The sequence below is a fragment of the Benincasa hispida genome, chromosome 11 (assembly GCF_027475165.1).
Source record: "Benincasa hispida cultivar pf3 chromosome 11, pf3_genome.v1.1, whole genome shotgun sequence".
NCBI classification, from domain to species: domain Eukaryota; kingdom Viridiplantae; phylum Streptophyta; class Magnoliopsida; order Cucurbitales; family Cucurbitaceae; genus Benincasa; species Benincasa hispida.
The window spans coordinates 84570864-84595140 of NC_143488.1; the positions used below are offsets into that span (position 1 = coordinate 84570864).

At 29.8% G+C, this 24277-nt stretch overlaps 2 protein-coding genes across 4 annotated transcripts; both read left to right on the forward strand.

Annotated features, from left to right (window-relative positions):
- Positions 1-6173: 6173 nt before the first annotated feature.
- PAP16 (purple acid phosphatase 16) lies at positions 6174-10468 on the forward strand. Of its 3 annotated transcripts, none has more exons than XM_039047725.2 (5): positions 6174-6534; positions 7583-7807; positions 8495-8792; positions 9532-9700; positions 10180-10468. In XM_039047725.2, exons 1-5 carry the CDS (start codon positions 6288-6290, stop codon positions 10396-10398), a joined length of 1158 nt encoding a protein of 385 aa, XP_038903653.1. In that variant the 5' UTR covers positions 6174-6287; the 3' UTR covers positions 10399-10468. The 3 variants fall into 3 exon arrangements, with proteins under 3 accessions (XP_038903653.1, XP_038903654.1, XP_038903655.1); XM_039047726.2 differs by having other exon boundaries at positions 6187-6534; positions 7634-7807; XM_039047727.2 differs by having other exon boundaries at positions 6189-6534; positions 10184-10468.
- Positions 10469-13690: 3222 nt separating this feature from the next.
- IQD12 (IQ-domain 12) lies at positions 13691-16467 on the forward strand. Its single transcript, XM_039050127.2, has 6 exons — positions 13691-13855; positions 14043-14161; positions 14267-14554; positions 14738-14971; positions 15072-15203; positions 15939-16467. Exons 2-6 carry the CDS (start codon positions 14081-14083, stop codon positions 16320-16322), a joined length of 1119 nt encoding a protein of 372 aa, XP_038906055.1. The 5' UTR covers positions 13691-13855; positions 14043-14080; the 3' UTR covers positions 16323-16467.
- Positions 16468-24277: the final 7810 nt, after the last annotated feature.

Below are 24277 nucleotides of genomic sequence, written 5' to 3' on the forward strand. Positions count from 1 at the left end.
TCAATAGGTAATAACTGATCACAAGTGATATGAAGTGAGTCATGCTAAAACGAACATAGTTCCCTTCCTATAACCTAAAGTCTGAGCATGATATCCTGAAGCATAAGAAAGGTTGAACTTAGTTCTTAATGAGATCTATACTTGATGTTAAGTGGTGTACCTGGTTACAAAAGTCCTTTTGATAAACTCACATATGTGAATGTGGAAGTGAGGGTTATTTCCTATGGAGTTTTAGACAAACTCTCTAGAGCGTTCACTAAATTGGGATACACGTGCTGGGCCTTAAAGTACGGGCTTTTGAAGTACACCCAAATGATGTTGTGTGTGAGATGTTGTTAGAGATAGAGTTCAAAACAAAGAGTTACTTTAGTATATTTTGAATCATCTACATTACATAAAGATTCAAGTCGTAAGACATTTTTGCTTATGCATAATATTGTACAAACTGATATTGCTTGATGAAAAAATATATTTTCTTGTATTAAAAGTTTTTTAAGTGGGGGATTGATGGTGAAAAACTTTAAATAAATGAATAATAAATCTTTTGAGAATTCCACATTACTAAGATTTACATTGAGAACCTCCTTTATATACCCCCTCCTTGTATTATGAGTTTGGGCCTCAAGGGTACCCATGTTTTAGAGGGGGTAAGGAGATAGACAAAGGTGAGTTTGGTGGACATCTCACACGCGTGCCACCGTTCGTCTAGTTGGGTGAGGCGAGCGTGTGTGTAGAAATATTTTTATTAAAAATAATATATTTTTTTATATTTTTAATTTCTTTATTTTTTAAGAAAAAAGGAAAAGTTTTCTCCCGCATCCTTCTTACATGTGGCCCTCGCGCACGTTCCTTGGCTCCATACACTTCTCTTCCCGTCAATTTTGCATAACAGTTGGCCTCCAAAGTCTATAAATTGTGCGATTTCTTTCACTCTTCATACAAAAATTTTCTCTCACCTCTTCTCTGTATGCTATAAAAGACTTCCCTTCACTCTTTCTTCTAATTTTCATTTCTCAAGTAATTTATCAATCTTGAAGGTGTGCATTTTCTCATAAGTTCTGATGCAACTTCGATTGAGACATATTTTTCTCTTCCGGGTTGTTTTATCCTGGGGACGACTTGATGATAATTGAACTGCTTGCACAAAGGGGCAGAGCCGTGAAACGACTTAAAGAGAGCGAGCTCCATGACTCAACCTGTAATAGTCTTTTGTTTTGTAGGTTACTTTCCGACGTTCAATGTCGTTCGATCATCATTGTCTTCTGTCCATCGGAGGTTTCCGTTCAAACATATTATTATTCAGGTCTATAAGGATTGGTATATAAATGCACTATAGGCTACGACTTTATTAAAAGAAAATGTAAATGTCGATATAGGCTTTTTTAGACCATACATGAGGTGGAGCTATGGAGGAATGAATTCTCTTCGATGGTACAAAATTTATGTTGAATTTAAACTTTTGACATCTTAGTTGAATGTAAATATTGAGCTATGAAGTAGATGAAAAATCTCCCTACCCATAAGTGATACGTGAGTGATAGAAAAAATTTCAAATCAAAACTTGCCCTTCGATCTCTTTATTGAAACTTTGCAGGATGAAGGAAAAAATCGTCCAAAAAAAGGTGTCGTTTAGTAATTATTTGATTTTTAGTTTTTTGGATTTTAAAAATTAAGTCTATTTCTTTTCGCTTTTTCATAATGTTTTACATCTTACTAAAGTATAAGAGTTGAATTCTTAATCAAATTACAAAATACAAAAACAAGTTCTAAAAAACTATTTTTTTTAATTTTTAAAACTTGACATGATTTTTGAAAACATTAGTAAAAATTGATAACAAAACAAGAAATTTAGGAGTGTAAGAGTGTTTATAAGCTTAATTTTCAAAACCAAAAACCAAAAGACTAAGGTCTTGTTTGGTAATCATTTGTTGTTTTGTTTTTATTTTTTAAAAGTTAAGCCTACAAACACTCCTACTACTTCTAAATTTCTTGTTTTGTTATTACTCTTTGTCTTTATTTTAAAAAATCAAGCTCAATTTTAAAAAGTAAAAAAAGTAATTTTCAAAAACTTGTTTTTGTTCTTGAAATAAGACTAGGAATTTGACTCTAATATTTAAGAAAGATGAAAATCATTGTAAGAAAATATGAAAAAATAAACTTATTTTTCAAAAATCAAAACAAAAAAATCCAAACAAGGCCTAAATTGTACCAAATGGGACCTCAATTTTTTATTTTTTATTTTTGAAAATTTAAGCTTATAAATTCTTCCATAAGTTTCTATGTTTTGTTATTTTTTTACCAATATTTTCAAAAGCTAATCAAAATCTGAAAACTAAAGAAAAATAGTTTTTGTTTTTAGAATTTGACTAGAGTTCAAATATTTTTTCAATGACAGACGGAAACTATAATTGAAAATTTATGAACAAACAAATTTTAAAAACAAGTTGTTATCAAATGAGACTTTAGTGAATGATGTTTCAAAATGTCTATTTTAGTTTCTTTTTGTTCAAATATCAATATTCTTAAAACATTTCAATATCAATTTTTATGTACCAAATGAGACCTTAATTTTTTATTTTTTATTTTTGAAAATTTAAGCTTTCATAAGTTTCTATGTTTTGTTTTTTTACCAATATTTTCAAAAGCTAAATCAAAATTTGAAAACTAAAGAAAAATAATTTTTGTTTTTAGAATTTAACTAGAGCTCAAGTATTTTTTTAATTACTTATGGAAACCATGATTGAAAATTTATGAACAAACAAATTTTAAAAACAAGATGTTATCAACCGAGACTTTAGTGAATGATGTTTCAAAATGTCTATTTTAGTTTTTTTTTTTTTTGTTCAAATACCAATTTTCTTAAAACATTAAAATATCAATTTCATGTTTGTTCATATTTTTTTTTTCTAAAAAATAATAATTTCAATTTTTGTTATTATTTTTTTCATCTAATATTTCATTCACATGACATTAAGGAATCGTTTGATTGGAGGTCTTTTTAGATCGAAATTGATATAAGCATCCAAAATTCATGTTGTTTTCAACACTTTGCCTATTTCCAAGTATCCTTATTTTTCATAGACAAGAGTTTTCTTTTCCCTTTCTTGTGGGTTTTCTCTTTTCCCACACTTCTTATCTTTTTTATTTTCTATATTATTTTATTTTGAATCTAATTAATTAATTAATTAATATTAATTTAATAAAATAAATACAAATATTTATTTTAATAAATCAATAATAATTTAGTAAAATATTTACTTAACTTATTTTTATAATAAAAACATAATAAAAATTTATTATGAGTTAAATTATGTAATTGCATAACTTATTAATTAATTAGCTTGGGGCCTTTTTAAATATAAAAAATATTTAAAAATATTTACACTTTATAGTAAAAAGTTTCAAAAGTTTCTACAAGTGTAAATATTTTTTAGATTTTTCTATTTATAAGAATTTTTCTATATTTTTTTAAATATATTTAATTAATAAACTAGGATTAGTTAAATTTAGTTAGCACAAAAATTCATTTTTCAATAACATTAATTGATTACTTATTATTATTTTTTATAATCAAATAACTATTTTTTGAGTTTATTTTTAATTTAATAGTTCATTATGAACATATAATGATTTTGGATTATTTATAACCAATTAATTATTTATTGTGGTTAATTTTTATTACTTCATTCTTATTAACATGTCATATTTTTATTTCATTTCTTATATAATATATTGTTTATTAAGATATAATTTTGATATTGTTTAATTAATTAAAAATATTAGTGTTGAACTTAATTAATTATAAAATGACTAAACATGAAATTATAATTAATATGTGAATTAATTAAACAAATTAACAAACTTTTTACTAACAAGTAATTTAAACAATAAATTCATTCCAATATATTCAATCCAAAATAATCAAAGCCCAATTGATTCTAATAACAAGATTATAATAAATGTAGAAATTTAAAAACTACCAATCAAAATATACAAATATGGACAATAATCAAGAACAAATATTGCAATTAATTTCATGTAATAAACTATAATAACACATTAATCGCAAAATTAAAGTAGCATAGGGATAGAGAAAATTAACACCGAAAATTTTTATAGTGGTTCGTTCAAATTCGACCTACATTTACTTTCCCAAGCGTCTCTTGGAATTTTGTATAATGATCTCGCCGACTCTTTCCACGGATTAGAGCTCAATTGCTACATCCCTCTTTTTGTGAGTTCAAGAACAAACTCAAACCTTTACATGGATTAGGATCAAACTATTATAACCACTCTTTTCGTGGATCAAGAGCAACCCTTACAAAATGTTTAGAAAAATTAGAGTGACTCTATTATGGATTTACAAATTTTGAGCTCACAACAAATCAATCCTCATCGTACATAAATCTCTCTCCAGAATAAGATGAAAAATAAGAAAATTGAAGTTTGAAGAGAGCAACAATAAAGGCTTAATGAATTATATAGTATGGTAAAAAGATGTGAAGTTATTTAATTTTGGGAGAAGATTGAGAATTTAAAAAGAGAGAAAAATTGGGGAAAATTATATTTAATTTGAGTCATTAGATCTTGAAGATAAAGAAAATCAATGGTGGAAATTTTTCTTTCTGAATCAACCCCCCCCCCCCCCCCCCCCCCAAATAATTAATTAAATATTCGACACATGGGGAAAATTAAATTTTAAATCAATCCAAAATCTAAAAAACTCACCATGTGTCATTCCTTCCATATTCCAAGTAGCACCTTTCAATTAGTCCACTTTTATGAGAAAAATTCTGTCACATCATCCGTTCGGAGGTTTTCCATTAAGCTTGTTTCCGTCATATATTTTTCATTTGAACTCCGATTTGAGTGATTCAAATTGAGTTGCAACCATTATTCTAAGCTCTACGCACTAAATACTACAAAACACTCAAATTGTCAATAAATAAAAACAAATTTGTTATCATCTAAATATTAATTAATTAATTAATTAAAATTAATTAATTTGAGATTAAGGTTAAAAAAGCCAACAATCTGACATTCATTAAATATAGTAATTGATGATTTTAGTGATAAATTATTCCATTTCCAAATATTTATAATCAAAATTATTACTGACTATTAATTAATTAATTTTTATTGATATATTAAATTATATTTATTATTTAATTAATTAATCTAATAAAATTATATAAAATTGTCCTACTTAATTTCATAAATTAAATACATACATAATTTTTATTCATAAAATTGTGATTGTATTTTCCATGCACAATCAAATACAGTCAATTTCTATTTTCATGCATCATTTATTCCCAAGTATCTTTAAAATCTTAAATGAAATGACTACTAATTGGTGTATATCTCAACACTATTTATTATTCAAACACATACTTGAAACTATGTCATGCATTTGCTGGAAATAAAATAAAGTAAGGATTAAAATGACAACTTTTCTTTTTTTTTTTTTTTTTCTTTTCTTAACTAAGTTATTTTCTGTAAATAAAAAAAATTATATTTTTTTTAAATGTAAAATTGTTATTTTTACTTTAAACTTATAGATGATCTCTTTTATGTTTTATAGGTATTTGTAAAAGATATAAAAAATATTGATTAATCCTTGATATATTAAAGTTAAACCCTCCCATTTACTCATATATCGATGTATAAAAAAAAAAAAAATTAATCATTGATTACAACAAATTAACATAAGGAACTCGCAACACTTTTTCTTGACGACAATAAAATCATCAGAAAATAGTGTCATTGTAAACCATTGGAAGAAATCACCCTTTCTATAAGGCTTCTTGACATCAACGTCGGGAAAAATTGTGTTCCATGATGTGTATACATTGTTGATCAAATGACGGCAATGGACAATCATTAAAATTATGCCCTTTCCTAATGAATTGGCATCGGGAATCTCCGATTCACCCCTACCCTAGATCATCTCTCTTGCTGTACGTCGTTGCCACTACCGTCGCTGTGCTCTGTTGCCATTGCAACTGCTACCTCCTCCCCCTTTCCAAGACACGTTTTTTAGTGCATTATCTCACACGTGTCAGATACGTATCCATTGCCAAAAACAAAGTGTCTGCTTCATATAGGCTGAGATGCTGAAAGAATATTCTGTGTCAAATGCAACAAAACAGTACAGTTGTGAGAGGATGGGACCCTTCGATTTCTTGTCCTTGCAACAAAAAGAGCATTGGTGAAAGAAACTTCAATTTCAATTACAAAGAGGAAAACAGAACAAAGAAGAAGGAAGCTCTTTGGAGTGGTAGGAGATGACACAAACGTCCTTCAATGGGAAACTGATCTCGGCATTCTTCTCCTTCACCTGTATAAATATGTGCCTGACCGCCACGGACGACCCGGGCAGCGTTCTCCGGTTCCGATCAGGCTCCCCGAGCTTCAATATCGCTCTCTTTGCGGACCTGCATTTTGGGGAGGATGCTTGGACTCATTGGGGTCCTCTTCAAGATGCCAATACCTCTCGTCTCATTTCCACTGTCCTCCATCATGAGAACCCAGGTTTTATTTTTTATTTCTTATTTTTCAATTTCATTCAAGTTGAACCTTATTCTACATATGTTTAGTTTTAAATGGTTTCAACCCTACATTTGAGTTTTTGCTGAAATTTATGAATTATACAGGCAATTGGTTCGATAGTGATCAAGATCGTGTCTATTATCTAAACTTAATTGTGTGCGAGACTTTATTTTCTAAACTTTGAGATTAAATTATGAATTTAGAGATCGTTTGGCCTACTTAATGTAGTTAATATGTTGAAGTTAGTAAATTTGTATTTGGGGTAGGTTTGTATTTATTGAAGACTCTTAACTTTCAAAATTACAAAAGTTTGGTCTCTCGACTTTGAACTTTTTTAAAAATTAGGGATTAATTAGACACAAAATTGAAAGTTTATAGTTTGATTAAACATGATATATAAATTTATATCCAATAGATCAATTAATTTTTAAAAATTTTGAATCTTTTAGGAATATATTAAATACAAACTTGAAAAGTTTAAGAAACCTATTAAACACTTTTAAAAGTTGAGGTACCAAATAGGCGTAAACCACTCATTAAGTAGAAAAAAAAGACTCAACTTTATAATTTAACCTTATTTTGATTAAAATTAGTGAGTTTTGATATAAAATTTCTTAGCTAATGGTTGAACTTAACTTGTGGTATATAGGTACCATCCATGCATTTTGATTAAAAGTAGTAAGTTATTAATTAATAACAATATCAATAATCAATTCAAACACAGTTGAGTAGATAAGATATCAATTATCATTTTAAAGATCGGTTGTCAAGTCTACACTTTACAATTGTTGAACTAAAAAAATTAAAAGTACAAAACTAAAATTAGACATTTTAAACTTACAGAGAATAAAACTGATCAAATTTTAAAGTACATAAACCAAAATGATATTATATTCTAGATTAAACTAACCAACAACATTATATTTGAATAGTTGAATGGTCTTAACTTTGATCAATTTGAACATACATTTGTAATCCATGTATGTGGGTTTACAAAGCAAGCAATAAGTGAAATTGTGATCATGTATAGATTTGGTAGTATACCTTGGAGATGTGATTACTGCTAACAACATACCAACAGCAAATGCAAGTTTGTACTGGGATCAGGCAATCTCTCCAACAAAAGCCAGAGGCATTCCATGGGCCACTGTGTTTGGAAATCACGACGACGCACCGTTTTCATGGCCGATCGACTGGTTTTCTTCCACCGGAATTCCTCCACGTCATTGTCAGGACGATGTTACCTCATGTTCAGGTATTGAATATATATATACATATATATTGAATAATAGTCAGAAATAACACAAAAAAGTTTTCATCTTTCACAAATAACACTCTTTGTGGCTAATTGTTTGAATAGCACATCAGTCCTATCTCGGTTGAGATCAATAACGAGACCAAAATAAAACTTTAAAGTGGCCCATTTGAACCATCAATTTTGTGTTTGGTGAAAATCTCAACCAGGATAAGGACCAGGGCAAGGACTAGAATGGAAACTAAGTTAAGACTTTAGAAGTTTTTATGATTTTATTGTTCTGATTTTCTAAGTGAGCTTTTGAAAGTTTTGAAAAATAACTTTAAGAGTTTTCGAGATTTTGTTTTAGGCCAAAAGGTAGTGGAAACTTTCTTTTCGAAATTTAAAATAAAGAAATCTAGTGTGAACTACTAAAAACCAAATTGGAGATCAAAAAAATAGAAGATAATAAATCACCCCCTCATTATTGGAGGAAAATTGACCACACTAAATGCAAGAACAAATTACCAAAACTTTCGATTCTTTTTTCTCTCCATTTTTATTCAATTTTGATCTAGATTCTATCGAAAAAGTTCAAAAAATTGGCGATTCGAATGTGCTAGTAGATATATACATATAGTCACTCTACATGACGCATGTTTTTGTTGGAAATATTGTATTATTATTTGTATGTTATTTCTGATTAAGGATCATCGGAAGAAGAAGAATGTGAGTTATTTAAAGGTACACAACGTTTGGAGTTGATGAAAAATGAGGTGGAGAATAGCAAGTTATCACAATCTAGAAATGGTCCAAAGAATCTGTGGCCTAGTGTATCCAACTATTACATTCAAATCTCTCCATCATTACAAGACGATTTGGAATCACCAGTAATAATGTACTTGTATTTCTTCGACTCTGGTGGTGGTTCTTATCCTCAAGTCATTTCCAGTGCTCAAGTAGAATGGTTTCGCCAAACAGCACAACAACTCAATCCTCATTTTAGGTATGGATATGACCATTCTCGACTTCGATTAATGCAAATATAGTCTCACATAAGTTAGAATTAAGATGTCATATAAAGGATAAGGTAAGAAATATGGTTAGAAACGAACAAGCTCTCTCCATAATAGTATGATCATATACTGTCCATTTTCGACATAAACCTTTATGACTTTATTTTTGGTTTAACAAAAAGTCTCATATTGACTATATAAAAGGAAGCTAATATGTGTATATAAGTGAGGCCTTTTCGATGGATCTAAAATCAAAGCCAAGAGGGAGTATGTTGAAATTGGCCAGTAATATTATACTATTATGGAAGGTCTATTGTTAAAGAACTTTCATGAACGTGTCAATTTAGATTCTTAGTTAGGATTTTCTTTGAAAATTCTCTATGTATCAATTTTAATACTCCATCTTTTTAAAAACCGACATTTGATGCATTGATGATTTTCAAAGGTAATCATGATGAAGGGTTTAAATTGATTAGAAGTTTAATTGATACAAATTCCCGAACAATGTTTATAAACCGAACTCTAAAGGAGGGTATAAATTGATACACTTATGAGAGTTAAAGCTTTAATTGATACAATTATTAGTTTAGAGTTTTACATTCGTTCGACCTCAACTTATATATCGATAAGGATAATAAACTTAGGTTTAAAATAGACAAGATTATATTAATTTGGATTATATTTGTTTGTAATCCAATAATATAATGCAATGCAAATGTAAAAGAACAGGGTACCAGAGATTGTATTTTGGCACATACCAAGTGGAGCATATGAGGAGGTAGCTCCATCTAATTCCATAGAAAAGCCTTGTGTTGGTTCAATTAACAAGGAGAAAGTTGCTGCTCAACAAGCTGAATTTGGCATCATGAGTTTGCTTGAACAAAGACCTTCTATCAAGGTATGTATTTAAATTACAAATAACAAAGTGAAGAAATTAAATTAAAAAGAAAAAGAAATCTTAATTAACTATTAGAAAAAAAATTTAGGGGACGAGGTAAGAAGTTGATTATTATAGTTGGGGTATAATAGTTTGCATTTAAGGTGTAGATCATTTTAGTTTGAGTTATAATAGTATGTGTTTGAGGTGTAAACTATTTTAGTTTGAGAAGAAAATAATATACACTGTAGTAAAGAATAAAAAAAATGTTAAATGTAAAATAGTAAAAATTGTAGCAAATAGTAACTACGGTAGCGAATGAGGGTTTTGAAATAGTATTGACGGTAATTAACTGGAAAATACAAAATAATTTTTATTAGCAAAAGGTGGTTATTATAGTCTTAAGATAATCCTGGTCTGAAACACATTTTAAGAGTTAAATGAGTAATTAATGAAGATGATATGGCATAAATGATTGGATGTGGTGTGTGTTTTTGTAGGCAGTGTTTGTAGGACACAACCATGGATTGGATTGGTGCTGTCCTCACAAGACTAAAAACAAACTTTGGCTGTGCTTTGCAAGGCATAGTGGGTATGGTGGCTATGGCAACTGGCCAAGAGGAGCTAGGATCCTCCAAATCACACAACCCTTCTCTCTTAAATCTTGGATTAGGATGGAGGATGGCCAATTACATAGTGAAATCATCTTAAGCCTATAGATTGTTTGAATTCTATCATTTGTTTCAAAAGTATCCATTAAAAAGTTGCAAGATTACGTTTAAGTTTTCATACACGTTTTAAAATTACTCTTAAAGTATAAATCAATTTAAAATTGTAGACATAAAATTGGAAATTTGCAAAGACCTAGTATGGTTGTGACTTAGAACAACGTAACAATCCAAATTTTCATTATAGGTCACCACCACACCATTTCAAATCTCAATTTTCGTCCAGAATTTTAAATGATTTCTACTTGAATGGTAGTTTTGAATCATGTATATAAAGTTAATTATAACATTGCAACTTTTCAAACGAATGACAAAATTAAGTTATTCTTTTTTTTTTTTTCTTTTAAATCAAGGATTGTGCACTAGTAAATGCAAAGATTGTTGACAATAGATTCTCAAGCATTTACAATGATATTATACCTTTTTTATTAGGTAGAAGACATAGCTGGAAATTGGGATTGAAACTTGTAGGGTTGTTTTTGACAAATTCATCGAATTAGCCTTAATTAGTTTGATTATTTTGATATCATTATTATTATTATTATTATTTAATGAGTCTCGATGATATTATTTTGTTTTTTTTCCATTATTTTGCACTTGAGAAATAGCAGTCAATTGGGAATGGGAATAAAAATATTCAAAAGAAAGCAATGGTATAAAAGAATGCAAGAAAAAGCAATTGAATTATCAATTGAATGGGGATAATGGAGGGACTCATTTGAATGATCAACATGCAATCAATTGAAACAATGCAAACACATGAGAGCTTTCTCAAGACATTTAAATATGAGAATGAACAATCCAAATTGAAGATGAGTGTTCTTTTCCTAACACCTTCAAAAATTAAACTTTGTTTTTTGAGAAAAAAAATTCTAATTCTATTGATTTAGTCTTGAATATAAATTATTCAAGGATCGATTTGGTAAAATAAATTTAAAAAATCAGGTCCATAGTTCAGATTTATTATTTTTGTAAAAATAGCAAAAAACAAGCTCAACCCAAATGATACAGCCGACACGTCTAATACTTGATACACTACTAGTATACGTCTGATACACTTGTTACATTGTTGATACACAATATATTTGATATATTATTAATACACGGTTGAAAATGAATATTTATTTAAGTATTTTAAAAAAATCATAAAAATGATTTTTTTTTTAAAAAAAACATTCTCTAATTATTCCAAACACGACTAAATTGTCAAAATGAGTATACTAAACTGGGTGTTAGTGAATTTTAGGTTGAATCTCCCTAGCCTTTTATACCTTTGTACTTAAAAATGAAGGAAATAACATCATTCAAAAAGGGAAAAAACTACAAAATGGATAAAAAAATATATATAGAAAATATAAAAATTGTGCGTAATAACTCATATTGGTGCAAAAAATACAAAAAATACAAAAAATATACTAATCAAAGGAAAAAATATACACAACTAATATACTTTAAATGTGATATATCAGTTGATTGATTTATCAAAAAAGTAGATCGGTTAAAAAGATAAAATTAGAATATGGAATAAACAAAAATTTAAATTTAAGAATTTTGCCATATCTACAATTTTCATATATTGCCTCTCTAATTGTACTTTTTGGATTTGCCACCCATCACAAATTCTCGTTATTCAATTAAATAGTCATACTAGTTAATGTCAATTTCCATGTGGTTCTGCCATTTTAATTTTCATTATTATATAATTGAATCCTTGTTCGATAACCATTTTGTTTTTTGTTTTTTTTTTTTAAATTAAACTATAAACATATCTTCCACCTCTAAATTTCTTGTTTTAGTATACACTTTTTATCCACGTTTCAAAAAACCAAGCCAAGTATTTGAAATCTAAAAAGTTAGTTTTAAAAAGCCTGTTTTTGTTTTGATTTTCAAAACCAAAAATAAAAAATAGAAAATAGAAAAACGAAATGTTTATCAAACGGGCCAACATCTTAGTATAAAGGGTTATATAATATATTTATATATATTAAAAAAATACAATGATTAAATTATGAAACAGCTCAGAAAATGGTGCATGAACTTCAATGGTAATCTAAGCTTATTATTTTAATGTAAATTTTATTTTTCTAGGTTAGGTGTTATTGGAAGGAACAGCTCAAAAGCTACTTTGATCTCATTCTTATGGGCCACAATTAGGATGGAACGACATTTAAAAAGGCTCAATTTCTTTTGAGAACAAGTCATAAACTGTTCACATGGCTCATTATCAATGGATAATTGGGACCAACTTGGTGGGCCTTGATATGCTAATCCAAGGCCCATGAGAGAGAATTTTATTATTATCAAAACATGAAATCTAAGGGACTAATTTAAGAATTATAAAATAATAATAATAATAAATCTTTAAAGGAATGAATTGGACCTTTTGAAGCATGCTTGTTGAATACTTCTAACAAAGAAAAAAACAACTAAATATTAATTGTCAATGAAGGATTTAAAGTGGTACCAAAATTGACAAGGTTGGTGATGGAACTTTTATGTACTTTCAAAGCCTTTTTGTTAATGGGTTTGAAATTTCCCTCTTACCAAAGTGGAAAAATGTGTGCATTTTAATATTTCAATTTGGGTTGAATTACAAAATTGTTTCTTATATTTTTGGTAGTTGTTTATGTTTTATAATATTATAATATTTTTACTCCAACTTTTAATTCTAATTCAATATAGACTTTTTTTGGATGATTAACTAAATAATGTAGTTTGATTTGACATGATGTAACACAAACGGATAGAAGAAAGTATATATTTAAGCAAAATCAATAGACACTATCCATAAATGACATTTTATTCTTGTTTTGTTATTTACAACCTTTCATCGTATATCTTTTATGAGATGTCAAATAAACTAAGAATTTTCTCATAAAAAACATTGGTACATCATTTAGTTAATAATACCTATATAAAGTCTCAATTATTCAAAGTCGAAGGATTAAATTAGAGATTTGTAGACATAATTTTCAAAATCAAAAGACTAAATTTGTAATAGAATCTTTTCCATAATAATAGCAAAATAAAAGAATTGATTAATAATTTAAATTCCATTACTTTAATTTTAAGTGGACATAAGAATATATTAAACAAATAAATAAAGAAATAGAATGAGAAAAGTATATATATATAGATTGACATAAACAAGATTATTTGCAAAAGGTGAGTCACCTAATGGGACCAAATAAATCATGATCATCATGAAAGATTAATGGTTTCACATGCAAAATTTTGGAAAATGGAACCACATATATATGGACTTATTACATAGAAATAGATCAATAGATGTCAATTAAGTACTTCCACCATAACAGAAAAACACTTTGAACTAGTCCATGGCAGTTGTGAATTTGACAGTTGGGAAGGAGAGATAAATTAGCAAAAAAGGCCACAAAATCCCCTTCAACTTCACTCTAATGCACCCTTAATTAACCAAAAACCACAGGTTTCCCCTTCTTTCTTTCTTCACCCTTTTTCCTATGGTCTAATAGATTAGGACGGAGATTCGAACGTCTAACTTACGAGAGAAGTTACTAATGTCTCAATCAGTTGCTATGTTCGAGTTAGCATATGAACGTCATCGATACACCGAAATCGAAATTTTATGAATGATCTCTCTTCTTTTGATGCAGGGGTGGATTGTGAGGAAGTAAAAAATGGTGTTTGATCCATGATGGCAAAGACAATGTGCTGGCTTGGTTGGGTCAAGAGGTTTTTTAGTTCTGATCACCCCAAAACTAAATCTGAAAAGGTTGGATTCATCTACTCTTTTTTGTCTTTGTATTTGCCATTTTTTTGGGGTTTCAGATTTGAATTTGTTTTCTTTATTCTTGTTGGCTTTGGTTTTAATGTGTAGAAACCTAGAAAGTGGAGATGGGTTACTGAAAGATTCAAGATTAAGAAATGCCCAGTGATTGCAGCAGCACCACAACGAACACTTAGTGAAGCTACAGATGAAAGGAGGAGGCAGGCTTTGAGTGTTGCTGCTGCCACAGCAGCTGCGGCCGAGGCTGCGGTTGCAGCTGCCAATGCTGCGGCGGAGGTTGTCCGCCTTACAGTCGCCTCGGGCTCCTACTGTCCGTTTTTGAAGCAAGATCGAATCACGGCTGCCATTAAGATTCAAAGTTATTTCAGGGGATATCTTGTAAGTTCATTTGCAATTCTCTTCTTGTTGAACCAAGGAGATTTTATTATTCTTCTCTTTCTTTTACAATAAATATGACCTTTTGGAATGGTGAGAAGTTCTTTTGAAGTGCTTATGAAAAGTGTTTCACGTTTTAAAAAGTCATTCCGTACTCACTTGATCTTAATCTTAAATTTGAGGAAGGCAAAGAAGGCATTGAGAGCACTAAAGGGAATAGTGAGACTTCAAGCAATAGTTCGCGGTCGAGCTGTGAGACGTCGAATAGAAGCGCTTTTGAAGCGACCGTTGATAATCGAGGAAAGAAGGAAATTGAAAATGTTTCAGAAAAGAAATCTTATTCCAGAGAAAAGTTGCAACAGCTGTGGGAAGAAGGTGTTCATCCAACCAAAAGAGGAGTTTGAGGAAGATGAATTAAAGGTATCCAAAAGTAGATATAACATAAGAATTTCTATCTAAATTAATAGTTTTATAAAGTATAGTTCAGAGTACTTAGCCTTAACATTTTGTTTATATGCAGCTTGATTTGAACAATCTGAGAAACTGGGATGGTAGCAGTCTGTCTAAAAAGGGCATTGAAGCCTTGCAGTTGAGAAAGCAAGAAGCAGTTATCAAGAGGGAAAGAATGTTGAAATATTCATTTTCACACAGAGTAAGTTCTCTCATTTCCCCATAACTATCTTTAAACAATTAAGAATACATGAAAGGTAGCTTTTGAACTTTGTGCACTTAAATCATTAATATTAACTAGAAAGGAAATGAGGTGTAAAAAAGTTCAAACACGAGATCTCTTGCTCCATTGTTTTAGTACAACAAATGTGAGTTATAATGATTTGAACCTCGATCTCAAAGAAAGGAGTACATTATCAATTATTGCTGAACTATGCTCATGTTGACGACACTCCACTCCAATTAGCCATCTACATGATTTTGGAGCCATCACTATTCTAAAATGAAAATGATTTTGAGAATGAAAAAAAATGATTTTGACCATGTCCAAAATCACTCACAAACATACCTTCAAACCATATGTCAAACATGATAGAAATGATATCAAAGTGTCGGGATTTTGTCAGACTTGTTGGTTATAAATAGAGTGAGTAGGGAAGGAGGAAGAGAGGCAATATTTGGTGAAACTAATTATGACTTGTTGAGCGTATTCTCAAGATTGTAAGGGTCCAAGTGCCTTGAATGCTATGGGTAAAGTCAGAAACTTTAGCCAATAACTTTGACATATTCTTATCGTTTCTTGACGAGTTTAAACCGAAAAATCATATCCTTAAAACACTACTAATTCTAAAAGCTTAAGCCGAAACAGAATTTTTTCACAAACACTCTAAGGACTCAAAATTTATGTTTGGGATATTTTCTTTTCTGTTTTTTTCAGGAAGGAAGAAGTATCCAAATGGCAGAAGAAAGTCCAAGGAGAAGTTTGAGGCCAAGTGTGCATATAAATTTAGTAACTGATCAACAAGAAATGTATGGGAAAAAGCTTGGAAATTATGTGAATGTGAGTTCAGATTATTCATTCCCAAGAAGATCATTCTGCCATTTGAAACATAACTCATCAGGTGGAGGTGAAGATAATAGTTCTTCCATGGCAACAAGCTGCTCCCCTGTTTTTCCAACATATATGGCTGTGACAGAGTCTGCCAAAGCTAAGACAAGATCAATCAGCACTCCTAAGCAAAGGCTTTCATTTCTTAATGATGTTTCCTTTTGCTCATCTTATGATGGAGATTTTATAAGAAATATCTCTAACCATGTTTGAGAATTTCCTTCTCTCAATTCCCTTTTTTTTCCTTTCTTTCTTTTTGTGTTCTTTATATCAGTGTGCTTTTTTTCTTTTCTTTTCTTTTTTTTTTTTTTGGTCCTTTGCTCTTCTATGGTATAGATAAAAGATTTGATTTTGTTTATCCAATTTGGTTTTTTTTTTTTTTTTTTTTTTTTTTTTTTTTTTTTTTGTTGGATTTGTTATATTTCAAGTGGTGAAGATCCAATTTGGGTTTTATTGATGATGGAAGATGGATAAAAAAAAATTTAGGATATAACAAATGCTTGATAAAAAATAAGGAAAATGAAGACGGTGTGATGTTAAACCACCGACACTCTAGCACTCAAATTAGTAAGGGATTGAAATGAGTGAAAGTAGTAGAGAGGAGCCGTGACAAAGTCTACCACGGTTAAGGAAAGGCTTTTATAATGATAACTTCTTCAAATGAAAAATATATGTGCATGTTCAATAATTTTTTAGGATATAATAAATGGTTTGATCTCAAATACAACAAAATAGCAGTCTAATCCTACTATTTTATATGCCTTGTTTGGTAACTAATCAATTTAAAATTCAGAGATATTATTTGATTTCTTAAGTAATTCAAAAAAATTTTAAAATGTTTTCAGAAAATACATTTTTTCATTGAAGAGGGAAAAAATTAAAATAGATAAAAAAAAAAAAAAAAAGGTGGAAGAGTAGTATTTATCATTTAATTTTAAAAAACCAAATAATTATCTAGTTATTTTGTTTATTGGTCCAAGGAAAATATTGTATTCATTGAAGAGGGAAAATGAAGGAGCTTGAATAGTCTCGTGTATAACGAAAATTTTCATGTTTTTTGGGAGTGATCATGAATTCATGATTGGATGTTAGAATTCTAATATTAATTCTTCAGAAAAGATGAGAAGGTTAAATTTTAGGGTGAATAATTTAAGGGAGCCATTATCCTTGGTATACCTTGGGTGGAAATGCCATATTATTCCGTTTGAAAATAACTAATCAATTAGTCATTTACTCGAAACTTATCATAAAATTAGTCAAGTATTCATAAATATATTTTTATATTTAATTTAAATTTGAAAATGATTTTCTCTATTTAATTTAGATATGAAATGTTTTTGTATTTAATTAAGATTTAAAATGTTTTCTATATTTAATTTAGAAAAACGTTTTTGGTGGAATCTTATTAAAAGAAAAAATGGTTGTTTTAGTGCTCAAAAGTGAGATTTGAGTTTGGCATGATATTTATCTCTATTAAAAATAATCTAACTTTGAGTAAAGTTTTCACTCGATTCCAATCTTTCTTTGACGAGTGCACGGTTAGTTTTTTGGCCCTTAATCTCAAATTAATTAATTAATTTATTTATTTATAATATTTTGATGATAACAAATCTGAATTTATTCACTAATAATTCTAGTGTATTGAATAATCTATTGCGTAGAGCTCGGAATAAAGATTTCAACATAATTTGAATCACTCAAATCAGAGCTCAAATGAAGAAGATATAACTGAAACAAACTCAACAGAAAAATCCCAAGTTGATGAGAACATAATTTTTCTTATCAAAAGGTGCCGTTTGGAATAATGGAGGAGCGACACATGGTGGGCTTTTGACTTTTGGATTAGTTTTTTTTAAAAAAATGAATTTAAAAAGAAAATAAATTTGATATTATTTTATGTTTCTATCCAATTTTGGACACATGGTGGATAATGTTTTTTGTTGAGTTTTAAAAAAATGGTTTTAAAAGATATATATTATATTTTTTCTTTTGTGTAAGATACATATTATTATATATATATATATATATGTGTGTGTGTGTCTAATGGCTCGTTGAGTTTAAAATATCTATCATTGATTTTTTTTTCCAAGATCCAAGGACCAAAATTAAATGTGGTTTTTAATAATTTTTCCTCTCATATTCTTTTCCAATTCATGACAACAATTTTTATTATTTTCAATCCTCCATAATTCATTAAACCACCGCTCTCTCTCCAAGTTTCAATTTTCTTTTTGTCATCTTCTTCTTGAGAGAGATATTTTATATTGTGAAGATTGGTTCATTGAGTGCTAAAACTGTGAAATCCAGTCTTTTAAAGAGTTTGTCAAGTGTACTATTTATTTTTCCAAACTATTATAAGTATTGCTCTTGATCCCGGAAAAAGAGTCATTGTAACGATTTGATCTTCAACGATGGAAAAAATTGGGTTTATTCTTGCGTTCAGAAAAAGAATGTTGTACGGTTCGACTCTAAGCCGTAGTTCGTAATGACATACCCAACAAGAGCTTGGGATCGTGGATGTAGGTCAGTTGTGTCAAACCACTATAAAATTCTTGATGTCAATTTCTCTATCAATCTCCTATTTAATTTTGCAATTAATTTGTTATTATATTTTATTGCTTGAATCTAATTGCAATTTTTGTTCTTGAATTTAATGGCTCATATTGGATTATTTTGATTAGTTGTTCCTGAATTTCTATATCAATTATTATTCTTGTTATTAAAATTAAATTGGGTGCTTAAAAGTGTTAATTTTAATTACTTGGCTATTTTGGGTTGAATTTATTGTTTAAATTACTTATTAACAAAAAAATTTGTTGATTTGTTTAATTGGGCCCATATTAGGAAATTTTTTTAATTAGTTTGAATAAACCCTATTCGCCCTATAGGGTTGTCATGCTAATCATACCATTAGTATCAGAGTTGATTGCTCTCTTGTTTGTGATAAATTTTTCATAAATAATTTTAGATTGATACCCATTGTTTGAGTTTGTCTCCTACAATTAGTATCAAAGCATGGCTGCTCTTGATTTTATTCATTTTTTTTATCAAAAACTATTTTATTTGATACTTATTGGTTGAGTTATTTACTCCAATAATTGTTATTAAAGAGGTTGCTCTTTTGATAAAATTATTTGAAAGCTTAATTGCTAGAGTTTTACGACAACTTTAGAAAATCATTGTGTTTCTAGACCCCATTCTTTTATAGAAATAGAAATTTTGACTTTTATGCTTGCTATAGATTTTAACATTTTGTATGTTTGTGAGCATGATTTTTCTAAATTGAAATTGAATAATAAGTTGCTCACTTCTAATACCAAAGCTATGAATATCATATATTGTGCATTAGATAGAAAAATATGTGATAAAATCCCAATATACTCGCGAAAAACTGTATCCTTAGCATCTGTTAAACCTGATTAGCAGTTTATAATTGTTTAGAACTTAATACATAGTTTCAGCAACAGCTTAAAGCATATAATTTATTGCTAATCAGAAATATCAACATAAACATACATAACAGTTTCTAAAACCAAACTTATATACAACATCTATTCAACACAAACTCTACCCTGTTCCCCTTGACAAGGACATAAAAACTAAATAATAGAACATGATGAACCACCTAAACTTCCAGTCTCTGTGGGTTTGAGAAGTAGTAGAACTACTAGGCCTCGGAACGTCGATCGCTACTTGGGAAGGAAAACATTTTAAAAGAATGAGCTGGGAAGCCCAGTGAGCGACTATCTTAAATAAAACATACTTTAAATCATAAATAACGTGAACTTGCTTATCAAGGAAACAATTATAAAATCATAATCAAGGTTTTGAAAATGGAACTGAAATCATAAAAATATGTCATATAAAAAAAATCCTGAAATAAACTCATTAGCATTTTTCTGAAAAACTCCACTACTCCATTGTATGAACATGTGGGAGAGCCCTTTTGCTCAATCCTTTATAACTTTAGTTGAGAGAGCTTTTTTGTTCGGTCTCATTAATGTCGATAACATAGTCATATGTGCACGTAGAGATGAATTGGGTCCTGACCACCTTACCATACCTTTGGTGCCAAGGATCCCTAACATTACTGAAATCTGGGTACCTTACCATACCTTTGGTACCAACATTGGAGTAGGGTTTGAACAAGGCACAAACTTTTAAACATTTAAGAACATATACAAAAATGATTAAACTTCATGATTTCATATCATTACATAATGCCTTGCAAAACATGGAGTATGCTTATAAAATTTCCTCGATAAATTTTCATCATGTGGTACAACATAGCATGGGCTTACTGTAAAACACATGCTGAACTCATAAATAATTTTATCATTAAAAAACATGGATCATGAGATAAATATTCATTTTAAGGCGTGCGTTGAAGAAAATCTTGATATAAAACTTCTTATGAACTGCCTATGCATTGGAATTCATGTATAAAACTCGCATTAGAAAACATTTATTAAAATTTGTCACTCACTGTCTTAAGCTACTTATCCAAAGGATTTGTACGCCTCTCCTATTTGTGTTTTACTTAAAAAGAAAAGGTCCCTTGGTCAGCATAATAGCTCCCTTTTGAGCTTAATGCATAATTTAACTTCACCGCATACTAATAGTTCATTGCTTCGTAACTAAGTTTGGCGCATCAAACCATCTTCACTACATCAACTATCCTTAGCCATCTTATTTATAACTTGCCTGATAATTGGGAATCCTTTTTCAAGGTTTTTTTTTGTTTTTTTTTTGAATAAGCGCTGAAACACCTTATTGGCCTATGCGATGAACGCCTACTATATGATGTACTCCAAATGCCTTTGTTATGAATTGACTATGTTGTATGCGTCAATACATAACATCACTGGGTCAATTGCTTGCTTGATCTTCGTATACAACTACCTGCTTATTCATCCATAACATCATTCCAAATTCAATCTTCCAGATTTCTTAACTTCAATTTCAGCATTCATAGAAACTAATCTCCCTATAAGGAAATTACTAAAAAAACATATTAACTTTTACTTACCTTAGAATTTGAGCATTATTTCCTCTGGAATTGATCGAGGATTCCTCAAATTCTCCTTTACTTTACTGAGAATTCTTCAACCTTTAGAATCTTTAGATGGCGGCAACACTCCCTCACTTAGGCATTAGAAAACATTTGGCAAAACAGTCTTCTTCTTTGCTAAGCCTATTTATACTTGGGCTTGCATGAAGAGTTTAATTAATTAATTTCCACCTAACATGCTAATCTTCCATTGATGTCTACAAGACTGCCACCTGGTTTACTTACTTGTTAATTGATCTGAATTACTCAACTTAACTTCATCGCATGACCTTGCGGCCACTTAAGCCTTCTCTTTTCAATGCATAATCTTCTGTCGCATAGTTTAGCAGAACTGGCTGCATGGTGCCTCATAGCTCCAGCGCATGGAGTTCTCTACTTCCTCTGAGCATTAACTTCCTCCTACTTCACCTGAGACTCAACATTCCACGCTTAACATATTTTCTTGCCCTTTTCTGGCTTGCCATTGTTATTTTCTACTCTTTATGTTTCGACTACGTTCACAACCTGTACACATATACTCATAACACTTAGAAAATTTTTCTTCTCTCACATTTTAGACACATCATTTAATTAAACATACTTAGCTTACTTTTTCCATTAATGTTAATATACACCTTAAACACTTAATTAAGTGAACCTAAATTTAATTAACTAGTAAAACAAGTTCAGGGGTTTACATTGATTATGCATATGATGTTTGAATTTTTTTTGATAATATGTTAGTGTAAAAAATTCTCCTTATACTACTAATGTTCTACTTGACGTGAAGGAGAATTATAATTCTCAAAATCAAAGAAAAATCCATGAAGTGGAAAAAAAAATGCGAAGGATCCTTTTTATGCTTGATGGCTCATTCTGATGGCAAAAGTGATGACGATGAGGTAATTCGAAAATCTCCAAGTTATGATGAATTATATGATGCTTTTGAAGATATGCAACATAATTTAACTAAACTCGGCTCTAAATTTTTGAAATTATCAAAGAAACATAAGATATTGATTATTGAGAATAAAAGTTTGATCGATGAAAATGCTTGCTTGATAAATGGAGCTAATGATATATTGTTGCATAGTAACGTTGATGTTTGTTGTGTTGAGAAAAATGCATTGAATGATAAAAATTTTTTACTTTAAAAAGAGAATGATGAGCTCAAATCTCTATCATGTGATTAGAAAATTGAATTGAATGATTTGAAAGATGAAAAAGAGAAAATTAAATCTTGTTCTTTAGAGTTAAAAGATGAAATTGCTAGCCTGAAAGATAAAATTCTTGCACTACTACAGAAATTGGATTGCTTATAAAAGCGTCGAGTATTCAACTGTCAAGTATAATGTGATAACTTGACTTCGAAAAAACGTCAAGAAAAATGTTTCTTGATATAATTTTCATGTCAAGAAAGATAATACACTTGACATTAGTGGTATGTCAAGTTTATTGATTCTTGACATTGATTATGTATCATATATGATAACTCTTGACATTTTTTATTTGTCAAGTATATGTCCCTTTTTTTTTAATCAAATTAAATGCCCTAATTGATATTCTCATTTTCTACCTTATATTCCAACAATACAATTATATCAACTAAATAAACATTATACATTTAAGATCTATCAACTCAATATATTCACTAAAAATTCCATATGTTCAACTATGATCTTTCATATGAACACTCTTCACAAATTACAACAGTATTTCTCTTTCACGTGCACATACACAAAATAAAATCTCAACTATTGTTTTTGTATAAAACTCAACTTTCAACAAACACAGAAGTGACAAATTGTTTAATAAGTAACCTCTTAACAAAGTCCATTATTTAATCTATACATTGAGTTTTGAAGTCTAAAGATCGAGAACTAAGGGATAGCTTTGGCTAGACGTTGGAGGGCAGTCGCTAAAGGAGGAACTAGTCGGTTGTCGGCGGTGGGGAGAGGGAGAGTCGATTGGGACTGATGGGGTGCTGCGAAGAGAGGGTTTCAGGAGGGGGGGTTTGCGAGAGAGAAAATGAGGAAGGGGGAAGTTTTTTTTTAATTAAAAAAAAAAGGAAAGAAAAGAAAATATTTTAATAAAATATAATAAAATTTTGTCTTATTTTATTTCATCATATTTTATTTTATTTTATTTTATCTTTTCTTTCAATACACAAATATGTATATATATTTACAATCCTTTCTTTATCCTCTTCAAAACCCGAATTTCAAAATAAAAATAATTCTCCCAATAAAACTTCAATTTTTGACATTAACTAAATAAAATCAAAGTAATTCAGCATAAAACCCAAAATTTCCTTTAAATGAACTAAATTTCAAAATAAAAAAATATCCTCAATTATTAAAAAAAAAATATATTGAATTTAATTTAGGAATGCTCGGGATATTACAGAACAAGTCATAAAGCCCCAAATAATACCAAAATTCTTGACGAAAACAAGCTCGAATCTACTAGACAGCCCGCTTTTGGTTGCAAATCCCCCTTCTAAACTTGAATCACAGACCTAAATACAATGGATATAAAAACAAAGTCCAAACGTTAATGGGTAACAAAGAAATTTCAAGAATCTCAACAACCTTACCCAAGAATCAATTCTGCCGAAGAACGAACATAGCGACAACCGCAAACGCCTGACCGACGGTGGAACAGAAGAGGAAGAGCGGTGAAGGCTGGTTGATGAAACGACGAGGACTGGCATGATCTGGTGGAGTGGCTAGTTAAGTGACTCAATCAGACGTCGACTTGATACTTCTGTCGGAAGTGAGGTGGCCAAAGCGGCAACGTGCGATTTGTGGGGCTCGGATGTTCAGGTGGCGCAGGCGAGGGCTAGCGGCGACAACGTTCTGTGTAAAGGCTGATGGCTAGGGTTGGTTAAACGTGAAGAAGAAAAGGGGGGAAGGGTTTCGCATGGAATGTTTCTGGCGAAGGGCTTCAATCTAGGCCATTTAACCCTTTTATTTATTTAAAATAATAAGTGAACTATTTTTTATATTTTACTTGACACGAAAAACGTGTCAAGTAAGACCTTAAATTACTTGACACGAAAAACGTGTCAAGTAATAGTTCGTGTGAAAATATCCGAAACATTCCTTCAATCTTCGCT